This window comes from Aythya fuligula, chromosome 17 (assembly GCF_009819795.1).
Source record: "Aythya fuligula isolate bAytFul2 chromosome 17, bAytFul2.pri, whole genome shotgun sequence".
Classification (NCBI taxonomy): Eukaryota; Metazoa; Chordata; class Aves; order Anseriformes; family Anatidae; genus Aythya; species Aythya fuligula.
In genome coordinates, this window is record NC_045575.1 from 13,712,822 (window position 1) to 13,726,900 (window position 14,079).

The 14,079-nt window shown below is 38.3% G+C and overlaps 1 protein-coding gene across 11 annotated transcripts in view; it reads left to right on the forward strand.

The window, feature by feature from the left end:
* The window catches only part of RIMBP2 (RIMS binding protein 2), a 106,800-nt gene that overhangs the window by 47,176 nt on the left and 45,545 nt on the right, over positions 1–14,079 (forward strand). For 8 of the 11 annotated variants that reach the window (XM_032198691.1, XM_032198693.1, XM_032198697.1 and 5 more), the window contains exons 1-3: positions 326–384; positions 6,164–6,268; positions 12,105–12,155. In XM_032198691.1, coding sequence (XP_032054582.1) covers positions 6,167–6,268; positions 12,105–12,155 — 153 coding nt within the window. In that variant the 5' untranslated portion in view covers positions 326–384; positions 6,164–6,166. Of the gene's footprint in view, positions 1–261; positions 385–6,163; positions 6,269–12,104; positions 12,156–14,079 lie in introns of those variants that run through there. The other 3 variants (XM_032198692.1, XM_032198701.1, XM_032198695.1) reach the window with 2 other exon arrangements.

Consider the following 14,079-nt stretch of genomic DNA (forward strand, 5'->3'; position numbering starts at 1 on the left):
CTATCTTTATGCATAACTACAACTTCATTGCTAGGTTTTAGCTCCTTTCAAAAGAAAATGTTTCACAAATACGGGTACATGAGATGCACGCAATTTAATCACAGAATATTCCCTTCCATTTACCTTTTATATTTCTTCCCTATTTTCTTTGAACTTCTTTTCTTTTTCCATTTTATAATGCAGAAATGGTGTTTATGTCAGTTATATTTTTCCCTTCATTAATTAGGTCTTTGGGGAGTAATCACATTTTTATTTTTCTAGGTGAAATCAGACTATGACCATCTTAGAGAAACCCTTATTAGAGTGACCAAAGAACGAGATTTGGCTCTAAAGGGAAAACACCAGCTCCAAGCCAAGCTGGAGAACTTAGAGCAGGTCCTAAAGGTATGTATAATGCTGTGAAGTCCAATGATCCAGTATTTCTATCACTTGTGTGAGTCACAAAAGCATAAGTGCATTGCAAACAAGAGGCCTGAATGCCTCTATTAATTATGATTAAAAGTATGGAATATGGTAGGCCAAGTACCTACAAGGGATTTCAAACTATCAGGAGGAGAGAGATCTTTATCTGATACTCTACAAGAAATGGGATGTAGGTTTTCACTGTGTGGTTACTGGAGGCAAATCAAGATGAGAAAGAGGAACAGGATGGTGAGTGAGTATGCTGTTGAAGGAAACATGAGAAACTTCCATGATATTTTCCTTTAAAGAGGGCTTTGTCAGCCAATCTATCTTGTTGCAAAATATTACTGTGACCCTGTGAAACAAGCTGTTGGTACCAACTCGTATTACTTCTGTGGAATTAATCCAGTTATCAGGACAGGGTTGCAAAACCTGCTAGTCTTATTAGAGAAGTCTTACTTAGAAAGAATTAAAGTCATCCCACCTGGTACATCCCACCTGTCTTTTAACATGCTTCTAGAGAATATAAGCATGTTGGTGTCTAGCCATTCTTAGATATTCAGTTGCTTGCACATCATCAATTTGGTGCCTCCTTTTCAACTTGGAAAAAATCAGCAATGTATTTTGAATCACAAGTGTATTTATTTTTCAGTAGAGGTTTTACTGTGTAGTTGAAGATGCTGTCCTTCTCTTTGCCTGGTTGTATATTGTACATAATGCCATAGAACAAACTGATTCCATGAAATAGGATAATTCACCAGCTGAATCTAATAAAGATGAGATGATGGGGTAGAGTAAGGGTAAAATTCACTGGGAAAATTGAATCAGCCAAGAGATTATCACTTATCAGCTAATGCAAGGGGGCAATTAGTTCTACATTTTGAAACAAAATGCACAGATTTCTAGTGGTGGGAAGGAAAAAGTGCTCAGCTAGGAAACAACCAAATTCCCCAAGTGTTATTGGCAAAATAAAGATGTAGGTGAAACTTTTAAGACAAACCTAACAGATGGATCAAGAGTAATGTAGAAGAGTCTGGAAGGTCACTTACAAACTACAAGCTGGTGTCCAACGAGAATGGGTAGAGGGAACTAGTGGAAGGAAGCATATGACATGTTAAAAACACTGATTTAAATAGAAAACTATTTCCAAGTTTCTTTAGTGTAGCATATATGGAAGTTGTGATGGTGAGAGTTGCCACCAAGTCATACTTGGACAAGGGTTAAGCAACTAAGATTAGTGAAGATAGATAGATATCAATACTGATAACAATGTTATGGAGTTACACTATTTTATCAGTAAAAGAACTGCACTGGTGTAGACTACAGCAAGAATTTTTGAGAGAGAAAATGCTTGTAAACTCCTCTCTGCACTTCAGAGCATTCAGAAAAATGCACAATATGTTTGTCTGGTAAGAGTGGAGCATTGATCCAGTGCTGAACCTTTCTTGACAGGCTGTCAAATAGCTGCTTATTTTTCATCTTCTCAAATGCCAAGTTTTACTTGTCCAAACTGCTGAAGTAGCAACTAAAGGAGGAATGGATAACCTGAAACTGGGGGGAGTTGGAAATAAAATTTACTGGTCTGAGATCTTAAATTTCAAGCAAGATTTTTCTTGGCAGAATGTTTTAACAATACTAACTGGCTTCAGCCAATGCTTGCATGAGCACAATCACTTATATAAAATATGATTTGTTAATGACTTTAAACTCACAACAGGCTCCCTCTAAAAGAGGAAAAATAGTTTTGCTGTTGGCTGCATTAGAATATATGTGGCTTTTGGAGATGATTGCAGTGATGAAAATAGCTGGCGGTCTGAATTTTGAGAAGGAGGGATTTTATTTTCAGCCTGTTGCACTGGTAAATACATGGTTGAAACCCTCTCTCAAGCTTTATTTGATATTGCTCTAGAGATGAGGTGAAGGTTTTGCAACTATAGATGGAAATAAAGGGTAACTGTTACCTCCCTCTTTCTGAGCCTCCAAAGGGTTATCAAAAATGAGCTGACTGCTGCATAAACCAACTTATTCCAGGGGCTTCTAGAAAATCCAAGCTACTGAAATCACATACTAGGTAATGCCAAAGAGGGTTAACTATTATGTATATTGTGCAGTGTGGCTTATCAATATGCTATTTACCTTTGAAGAATTAGCACCAATGGAATAAACTTATTATTATGTGCAGATAAGAAATAGCTGTAGTGGTAAAGAAAAATTAAACTGCATAACTGAGTAGGAGAGTGATACACTGCTGTCTCTCTTTAGACTAACATGACTTTTCCCAGGAACAAGCAGGAAGTTTTTCTCTAGCACTGGAAGGTAATTCACTTTTTCTGTTGTTTCCTTCCTTTTCTTCTGGGGAATACAAAACTTCTATACTGAGTGGTATATTGGAGTTCTCTCTCTTGAGTACAACCCTTCTGATCTGGCAGAGTACCTTGAGCAGACTTGAAATCCTAAATCTCATCTTCAGCACTAAAGCACACCCAAACAGATGCAGATTATTTCATGTGTGCCCTCATATGCTCAGGAAATTAGTGGTTCGACAAATGGTTTGCAGCTTTCCAACCACTGGTAAATTTTGCAAAATACTTAGCCTAGTTTCCCTGTCAAAAGAGAAATACAGTTACAATTTCTGTTATCTCAGGAGGTATCAACAAAGCTGAAAAGAGAAGACGAAGAACTGCTGAATTAGCTAACTTCTGAGAATCTTCACAATGCCTCTCACACAGAACAGTACTGATTTTCTGATGTGTTCAGCCAGCTTCTTCCATTCATGTCAGTGCAATGGTGTGCACCCATCTGCAAGTGCAGATGACAAGTCCTTTGAGCAGTGTACTTGGGTGAAAATTAAATTTGCTCCCCATTCAACATCATGTACAAGTTCTGTCTCATTACAAGACTCTAGTACTTCAAAGCTTTTTGAGCTTGTTTTAACATTGGTTGGTTGCACATTTTAGAAGTGTAAAAATCTCTGCTATAGGATGTAATGGGTTTCTGTGTTTTGTTTGCGACTGTAGGAAGTACAGTGTGAGGAGTGAGAGGGCTGGAGCTAGGATGGGCTATTCATTGTCACATCCTTCTGCTGCACATGAGGAAGCTGGAAAAACAATAATTAGTTTTTGATTGAAAAATAAATAAATATTGGGGTCCTTAGAAGCCATTTCAGAAACATTTTATTCCAGACAGCTGTCTAGCTTAGCAGTTTAAATGAAAATAAAGATATTGACGGTATCATCAGTTCATTTTCTGCTCCATAGTAGGATTCCTGCCTTTGATCTGAAAGATGCACTTAAAAGGTTCCTTCCTCACACTTACTTTGAAGGATAGAGGGTTATTCACCTTTTTCTTTATTTTAATATGAAGTCCTTACTGTGTTTTTCTATACTTGTGGATTTGCTTTCTGATGTTAAAATGATGTTAGAATAACATTATTAGGACCTGTAGAAAGGATGCAAAAAGGGAAGTGCAAATTTATGTGCTTAGGAAGTTCTAACCTGCCTTACATTAAGAATGTCGGTAGCATGAACAAATGGATGGCCACTACCTACCTGCTGGTGGCAATGTTATCATCATGGAAGTCAGTTCTGAAGGAAGAAGCAGAAAGAATTTGGCAGCTGAGATCTTCCTCCCTGATACTCTTCTACTGATCACTGCAGTCCTCTTCCATTCCTGTAACCTATTCCCCTCAGGCTTGGAAGAGGAAATGACAGCAGCTGATGTGTGGATAGGAAGTGCAAAACAGATTTGCAGACAAAACCAATTTGTGAGCAGAGTGGGAGGGGAGGAATGGATTCTGGTTTCAGGGAGATTTAATTGCTGTGCAAAGGAAGGGACAGATGCTGGGGTGAAGAGATTCGTGCTCCTTTAAATACTAAGTAGATCACAACAGTACTGAAACACTGAGAGAGACTTCTAGATTAGCATAGATGACGAAATGGCCTTAAAATCTGTGAACTGCAGATCACTACATACATATTTTGGGAAATAGAGCAATTAAAAGCAGGGGAGAGTCACAGATCATGTTTCACAATCTGTTTCTTCATTACATTTATAGATTCACTGTATGGTTGGTATTATTTATTGATCTCTGCAAAGGATTATAAATGTTCTGTAGTAGTTTCTGTAAAAGTAGTAAGAATTTTAAAGTACCAAAATATGCTGTACAAAATCTGTTACTGAATCTTGAGACTGTGAAGTGAGACCTCTATTTTTATTATTTTTTTGATAGTTAAAATGTTTATAGAGTTGCTGTCTGAAAATTACTTGACTGCATCACTGTTTCTTGAATATAAGAAATGATGCTCCATCAGTATTAAGTTTTACATGAGACTTGATGGAAGCTGCTGAGCTCAGTAAATGTATCTTCGTGCCAATTTAAATGATGAGTAGTGCTCATTAGCAAAACAGGTTATGCTCGTTTAGATGAGATGAAAATTGGAACCATTATTTTTGGTCACTATTAAATACTCAAAATAGATATTACCTAGAAATAAGTCCATTTATCCTTTGTATAATATGTACAGTTCAGAAGTGTCTACAGCCAAAGTACTGAATCCTTGCAAAAAGTCCTAGAAAACAAGCCATAGCTGAGAGTCAAAACTGATTAATTGCAAAGCCTTCTTTTGTTGTTATTCAACCAACGTATCATATAAATAAACCCCAGGCAGAGCCCAGGTGGAGTACTGGAGACAATTCTGCTTTCTTTGCAAACATCTAGATTGAGAGAAGTCAGTCTCGCTGTTCTATCCTTCTTTGTTTTTAGTAACATGTAGCAGAGAATTACAGCTCATTAAAGGTTAGCAATACGCTGGATAAAAATTTCTCTTGTACACAATAAGAAATGTTTTGGCCTGTTCTTGTCTATTGCAGCCATATACTTCTGTTTCCAAGTGCTGATTCCTAGTAGGTTTCTGTGTAATAACTCATGGTGCTGCAGATAAGGCATTGTATCTCTGCTCTGGGAGCGTTAGAGAAAGAATATATAGTTTTTGAAAATAAAAATCTGTAATACCCATTTCGCCAGAGAAGAGATCGGAATCTAGAGATCTTTCTTAACTCCCATTTATTAAACAGGCTGTTGGAAAGTTATAATGCTATTGAGAGAATAATATAACTTGTAATGAAAAAGATTTCTATCTACAGAGTGTCTTGACATTGTTCAGCTTGTGCTTTTCCCAAGAACCATGTCTCATATTGCTTCGAAGCATGAGTAGTAACTGTTCTTCAAACTTTTTAAAGTACTGTCTAGTGACTTTTGTCCAAATCTAACAGTTTTAGTTTCGCTTTCTGTAATTCACTGTAATTAATGATCAGAGATTAGGAAAGGTAAACTATTTCTTTTGGGTCATCATTTGGAAGGCAAATCACAAACCATATCCTAGATAAAGAGTCCTTTAGGGAACTGTCAAGCAAATTTTTTTCCAAGCTTAATTTTTCAGCACAATGCCATATATAAGTATGTATCTAATGGCTAAAATGGGTTCTGCTCACTTGTGCATCACAGAGGCCACACTGTAGGTAATGACAGTCATATCTTCTGAAAGAGACTGCTGTCAAAATACCTGAGCTTAGCATTGGCAATATGCTTATTAAGGACTGGTCAAATTAAAACCCTGTTCAGATTCCCCCTTGTTTGTCAGTGATACCAGAGTTTTTTACGTTGAGATGAGCATCTGCATGTCTGTGAATGGCAGCATGTTTGGCTACAGGCAGAGTATGTTGAAGTCTCCTGATAGTTTTGTTTTCTTTTTTTTTAAAACAGCATATGCGAGAGGCTGCTGAACGGCGGCAACAGCTGGAATTGGAGCATGAGCAAGCCTTGGCTGTTCTCAACGCCAAACAGCAGGAAATTGAACTCCTGCAGAAGGTAAGTGACAAAAGGGAAAGTAAAGTTTAACAGCAAATTAGAGAGCACAGGTCACAAAAATCTCTTGATTTAAAGGAACTTAATCCAAAGCTTCCAAACTGGTTCTTAGCTCCCTTCCCCCTCCCCCAGTTCCAACCTATCTTAATTTCTTCCTTCCTCCCTTTTTATTTGGCTCAAGAATACAAGAATATATATGCAGGAGGCCGGCGTGGCTGACCAGGAATGTTCTAATGGAGATTAGGCGGAAGCAGAGAGTGTTTCGCTACTGGAAGGAGGGCCAGGTGTCATGGAAAGAATACAGGGATGCTGTTCGTGTTTGTAGGGAGAAAGTTCGAGTGGCCAAAGCACAGCTAGAGTTGAAGCTGGCTGTGTCTGTGAGAGAAAATAAAAAGGGTTTTTTTAGATATGTAAATGGAAAAAGGAGAACTAAAGAATACATAGGGCCGCTCCTTGATAGGGAAGGTCTCCTCACAGACGATGACGTAGGCAAAGCAGAGACACTTAACGCCTTCTTTGCCTCTGTCTTCAATGCCGATGATGGGCTTCGGGACCCAGGGTGCCCTGAGCTGGAGGACCGGGACGGTGGGGATGACAAACTCCCAATTGACCCTGAACGTGTGCGGGATTTGCTACTCCACCTGGATCCCTACAAGTCCATGGGTCCGGATGGGATTCATCCCCGGGTGCTGAAAGAGCTGGCGGATGTCATTGTGGAACCTCTTTCAATTATTTTTCAACGATCCTGGGAATTTGGAGAGGTCCCGGTAGACTGGAAGCTGGCTAATGTTGTGCCAATTTTCAAGAAGGGTCAGAAAGAAGACCCTAGCAATTACAGGCCTGTCAGTCTCACGTCAGTGCCTGGTAAAATCATGGAGAAGATGGTTCTCGGACTTATTGAGGCGCACCTGGGGGACAAAGCAGTCATTGGTCCCAGCCAGCATGGGTTTGTGAAGGGTAGGTCCTGCCTAACTAACGTGAGTTCCTTTTATGATAAGATCACCCGTATGGTGGACCAAGGGAAACCAGCTGATGTGATTTTTTTGGACTTCAGCAAGGCTTTTGACACGGTTTCCCATAGGATCCTACTGGACAAAATGTCCACCATACAGCTAAATAAAAACATCATACGATGGGTGAGCAATTGGCTAACGGGCAGGGCCCAAAGGGTTATGGTAAATGGGGCTGCGTCAGGCTGGCGGGCGGTCACCAGTGGGGTCCCTCAAGGCTCCATTTTAGGGCCGGTACTTTTCAATATTTTTATAAACGATCTGGATGTAGGAATAGAGGGTATTTTGAGCAAGTTTGCTGATGACACCAAACTTGGAGGAGTTGTGGACTCGAATGAGGGTGTAAAGGCCTTACAGAGGGATCTGGACAGGTTGGAGAGCTGGGCGATCACCAACCGCATGAAGTTCAATAAGAGCAAGTGCCGGGTCCTGCACCTGGGACGGGGAAACCCTGGCTGCATGTACAGACTGGGCGATGAGACGCTGGAGAGCAGCCTAGAAGAGAGGGATCTGGGGGTCGTGGTAGACAGCAAGTTGAATATGAGCCAGCAGTGTGCCCTGGCAGCCAGGAGGGCCAACCGTGTCCTGGGGTGCATCAAGCACGGCATCGCTAGTAGGTCAAGGGAGGTGATTGTCCCGCTCTACTCTGCGCTGGTGCGGCCTCACCTCGAGTACTGTGTGCAGTTCTGGGCACCACAGTATAAAAAGGACGTGAAACTGTTGGAAAGTGTCCAGAGGAGGGCTACGAAGATGGTGAAAGGCCTGGAGGGGAAGACGTACGAGGAACGGCTGAGGTCACTGGGCCTGTTCAGCCTGGAGAAGAGGAGGCTGAGGGGAGACCTCATCACAGTCTACAACTTCCTCGTAAGGGGGTGTCGAGAGGCAGGAGACCTTTTCTCCATTAACACTAGTGACAGGACCCGCGGGAACGGGGTTAAGCTGAGGCAGGGGAAATTTAGGCTGGACGTCAGGAGGGGGTTCTTCACAGAGAGGGTGGTTGCACACTGGAACAGGCTCCCCAGGGAAGTGGTCACTGCACCGAGCCTGTCTGAATTTAAGAAGAGATTGGACTGTGAACTTAGGCACATGGTCTGAACTTTTGGGTAGACCTGTGCGGTGTCAAGAGTTGGACTTGATGATCTTTAAGGGTCCCTTCCAACTCAGGATATTCTATGATTCTATGATTCTATGATTCTATGAATATATTTGGTTTCCTTAAATGTCAGAAATGAATCCTGTCTTAATTTCACGTTAATCAAAATACAGAGAATTGAACATTCCCATGCCAGTTTGATTACAGAATCACAGAATCACAGAATTTCTAGGTTGGAAGAGACCTCAAGATCATCGAGTCCAACCTCTGACCTAACACAAACAGTCCCCACTAAACCATATCCCTAAGCTCTACATCTAAACGTCTTTTGAAGACTTCCAGGGATGGTGACTCCACCACTTCCCTGGGCAGCCTGTTCCAATGCCTAACAACCCTTTCAGTAAAGAAGTTCTTCCTAACATCTAACCTAAAACTCCCCTGGCTCAACTTAAGCCCATTCCCCCTCGTCCATTCCCCCTCGTCCTGTCACCAGGCACGTGGGAGAACAGACCAACCCCCACCTCGCTACAGCCTCCCTTGAGGTACCTATAGAGAGCGATAAGGTCGCCCCTGAGCCTCCTCTTCTCCAGGCTGAACAAGCCCAGCTCCCTCAGCCGCTCCTCGTAGGACTTGTTCTCCAGGCCCCTCACCAGCTTCGTTGCCCTTCTCTGCACCCACTCAAGCACCTCAATGTCCTTCTTGTAGCGAGGGGCCCAACACTGAACACAGTACTCGAGGATTACCTGGAACAGTTAGTCATTCTCACTGACACATTAATGTTTTATTAGGATTTCCTTGGCTTCCAGTCACTGGTGATTCTCACTACTTTACTACACTAAATTAGTTTGAAGTAACTCCTAGTCAAGGTCCTTACATGTTGCAGTTGATATGTTTCTTAACTAAACTGTTAAGTACCTCATTGCCAAGCTCATTCTCTAATTTGAAAATCCCTTCCAAGACATTTTTTATCACAGTGCTACTTCTCAGTTTTCATTATAATTTATAAAAACATGGCACTGAGTTTCAATTTTGCCAAAGTCACTTAAAGTTGCATTTGTCTAAATACTAATGTTGATGTTTCCAACTGTTTGAGTAGATTAAAATACAGAAATAATAATGCCAATGATAGTTTGAGAATTGATATGGACAGACTTTCTCAGCAGAATTAAAAAAAATGTATAAAGATGTAGTTTTGTTTGAAACAGAATGTTCCATTTGACCCAATTAAATCTTCCAGTTAAATTTCTTTTAGTCTTTAACAATTAATCTTTTTAGGCGTATTTAAAAATACTATTTATATAGTATTTCTATATAGAATTTATAGAAATATAGTATTTCTATAAATATTCAGCTGCCATCATTTGAACTTCCACATGAATTTTAAACTTAAATTTCTTGTCAAAGCAAAGAAACAAAGGAAAGGTGCAACTTTTCTTCTTGCTAATTTTTTTGTTGCATTCTTCTACTAAATCTGAATCTGAACTATGTTTTGTTTTTCTTGTTGTTGCTATAGACTGGCATCAAAAGTTAAATCTCCCTCATACTGTTCTGACAATCATTATTTTTTTTGCTAAGCTTTAGCACAATAAATAGACATTTAAAAGCACAAACAAGATTGTATTATATTTGGTATTTTGTTGAATGTAACTAGATGGCATCTGTAGCCTGTGATTATGATAAAATTCTTGTTCAGTGGATCTCAAGTAGCATGGAATATAAGATCACTTAGGTGTCTGTGTTGCAGTCTATTCTACCTTGTAGACAGATGGCCAAGCTAGTTTATTACTTGCAGTTCTCTAGGTGTGGTTGTGGAGATGAGCACCAAGACTAGTTTGTCCTGCTTTTGCCTCTAGATTGCTGGTATCCAGTGCATTTCCTTTCAACATTACAATGTGGTGTATATTTTCAGAAGAGTCATTTAAATAAATCACATACCTAAATAACTGTAATACTTTGCTTCCATAATTAACAGGGATTGCTGGCTCACATTTCATCCAGAGCTGACCTCCCAATGTGCCTAGTAAATGTGTTACATTATTATTATTATTATTATTATTATTATTATTATTATTATTATTATTATTATTATTATTATTATTATTATTATTATCTAATTACATGAAAAAGTATTGTGAAATGAAAGCTGTAACTGCAGGCATTAACAGGATGATATTTCGACATTTCACCACATATCTTGTTACTGTTGTAAAGTTGCTGATGAATTACAGAAATGTAGGTGTTGAAACAATGCACATTACTAGTACAGTTCAATGCATTTCCTGTCATATTTTGATATTATAAATAAAAATTCATTCTGTTTTTAATGTACATGCAGACTGTTCAGACTATCAATCTAAAAGGAAGAACATAATATTGTTCATCCAGTTTTTGTGCTGATAGGGAATCAGATGGTCTTTTTCTCCAACAAAGCCTTAATATAAGACAGAATGATGAAAAAGAGAGATAGCTATTGACACAGCTTTCCTAATCATTTATCAAGAACTCATATTCTGATTTTATAAAACTTGTAATGATGGATAGCACAAGGCTTTCTATTACCTGCCATCATATTTTTGCTAATGCTTCTGGAGCCAATATTTTATCACATACTAGTAATAAGACTCATTACTGTAGTACAGGAAGAAATATGACTGTGCTTGCAGGGGTAAAGCAGGCTTTATTACCATGCATGACAGTGAAGAATAGTTCAAGTATGTGTTGTGGGTTGTGACTTTATGGCCTGACCCAGCTTCCATTCAAAACGATAACTGAGTATGGTAGCCCTAATACATCTGGAAAAATGTCTTTCATTGCAGTATCTGGCCCATTAAATTTTGTGGCACTGCCCTCTGCTAAACAGTTTGAAGACATTTCTCTCATGAGGAATGAGCAGGATATGGTCTTTGAGATACAGTAAAAAGAATCCAAGGGGCAAAGTTTGTGCATTGCATTGACATCAGCATAATGCAATGGTTAATAAAAAAAAACGTGTTGCTCATCTTGGGCAAGCATCAATAAAGAAGATAGTGAAAACTTAAATGGAAGTAAAGTGAGGGTAGCACAAAGTTACTGAGTGCTAGTTTTTTCTAGTTTTAAGGCTTAGACTTCTGGCCAAATTTGATAACTTACTTTCTGATCTACATATAATAACAACTTCCTACTCTCATTTACTCCCTCTTTTCTTCTTTGGCTCAGTTGATTGAACTCGAAATGTACTCCCATTTACAGACAACCTTTCTTGTGGATGTATTGAAGTGTTTTGTGAGCTATTGGTGTTGCTGCATGTAAAGAATGAGCTTAATTTTTGTTTTGCTTTTTCCTAACCAGTACAGTAGGTTTCTACTCTCTGAAACTCCTGCAAAGTAGAGTTGACAGAAATAGCTCATTTCTTGGTTTTATTTTAGAGGGTTTCAGAGATTCTTATGATGTGTTCTTGCAGTTTGTTGTGCATGCTTGTCTTGCTCTAACTAAATGTTAATGCCACTAAGCTTCACTGAGATTCTGTGTCCTAAAAATATACAGGTATTTCAATGGCTTGAAACCAAAGTGCTGTAGTGTATTGCACAAGCCAGCACTCCAAGACTTTTTTCAAATTCAAAACACCAAGGTTTTGAATTTGAGTATACAGTATGCTACATTATGCAGTTACAATATTCTATTTATAGCCTAATACATTTTTCTGTTCTTTTTTATTATTATTTATTTTATTTATTTATTTTCAATGTATGAAAACAAGGCTCAGGTTGAAGCTAAGAAGGAACATGAAGGAGCGGTTCAGTTGCTAGAGGTAAGAAGATATCCAATCCTCTGGTTGTGGAGGTTCCATTCTGAATGCGATGGCTTAACAGGAATATCACTTCTGAAAGATTCGGTGCTATAAAGACAATTCAGTCATGAGAGCTTTAAACTGGGCTGTTGGAAGTCACACTTGTCCCTCAGTTTCTGTTTGTATAAGATGGAAATTTTGGTACCGTTTTTTGTAAACTATTATCAGATGTATAAAAAGTATGTATATCAAATATATAAAAAGGCCCTCTTCAAAGTTGTTATAGTCTGTTCAGTGATTTGCCCAGACCATTTTTAAATATCTGTGGGAATGGAGATCTGACAGCCTCCACAGGCAACCTCTTTTGGTCTTTCAGTACCTTTAATATGAAGAATATTATTCTTGCATCCTGTCTGAATTTTCTCAGGATGCTACTCATATTGATTGACTCTAATCCTATTGCTGTATATCACCAGCATAGCCTTTCTTTGCATTTCCCAACTAAGGTGCAGTGTGTTTTTAGAATTTGCCAGTGAACAGTGAATTTAGGAAGTAAACACTGTGAAATAAATTAATTTTTAGAGATGATTTGGGTAATTGGTTTTACTAATTTTTAAAACATTAAATAACTGCATATACTAAGCAACATCATCCATAAAGACACATCAAAAAATCTTAGTATTTTCATTAACAATTGCTCATAGCAATTGTGACTTTTGGTATGGTGCATTTCCTAGAAATTCATCCTAATGAAAAATCTAGTATTTTAGTCTTCTGTGCCTAAGGATACAGAACTGATTGTTTCTTGCATAGAAATAACATGATGAATAGGAGCAATTCTTACTCCCATTCAAAAACCATGAGCTTTGCTGCCAGCTTTAGTTGGAAACGGGCAAGGTTTACAAAACCTCTTTGTCTTCAACCAGAATGAAATTTTTACAGTTTTTTAATTGTGGCTGTTACAGTAATGGAAATTCTATAGGGGATACACACAGGTATGGTTAAATTATATATGCAAACACAAAAAAATCAGATGAGAATTCCAATAAATTAAAATACTTAAGAGTCTTCCTGGTGCTGACAAAACCTTTTATTTCTTTCCCAGTCTGGTATATAGCAATGCAGGATTACCCATGATGTTGTACAAGGTTATGTTGTATTACGTTGTAAAAAAAAATCCTACAGCGAACAATTCCTTTCCAGTTTTCCAAAACTAGGCTAACAGATTCTTTATTTTAAGTTACAATCATATGTTTTGATGCACATGGATAAGATTGTGTCAGGAAATACAGGCACACAAGAAAGTAGCATCCTAACTGTATCCAGACCTACTTTTGTTAATTTTTGTTCTTCACTTTTTTCATGCGTAACAAATTTTCAGTGATAACTATCAAACTAGATTTTCTGCCAGAGGAAAAGGTATTAAATGCTTATTCTTAACATAACTTGCATATCCAAAGAACGTAGAAGAACATAGATTGACTATAGCAAATGTGCTTATCTGTATTTCATTTCGAAATCTGTTTCTAGTATATAATTTCTGGACTTTTTTCCTTCTAATGGTAGTTGTTCTGTCTGTGTACTTACTGGAGATGAATTTATGAAGATAAACTTTCTGATGCATTGATAATCTCTTTTTTTAAACAAACAAACAAACAAAAAGTTTATTTAAAATTAATATTCCCATGGAAAGGGTTTACTCATATGCTTTCATTATTAACATATATATTAAATTTGCTTTGCCTTTAAGAATATAAGATAATAATTTAGTGCATGGTGGAAAGTATATAATGCAGGAAAACACGAGTAGAAACAAAGCAGGCAAGTGATTATTTACCACCTTAAGCTAAACAAAATTCCTATTTAGCTGATTTGTTTGCAAACTTTGATTTGCATAACTCCATCAAGGTTTCTTAAGCTTTTGTTTTTTGTTGCCTTAGGCCCA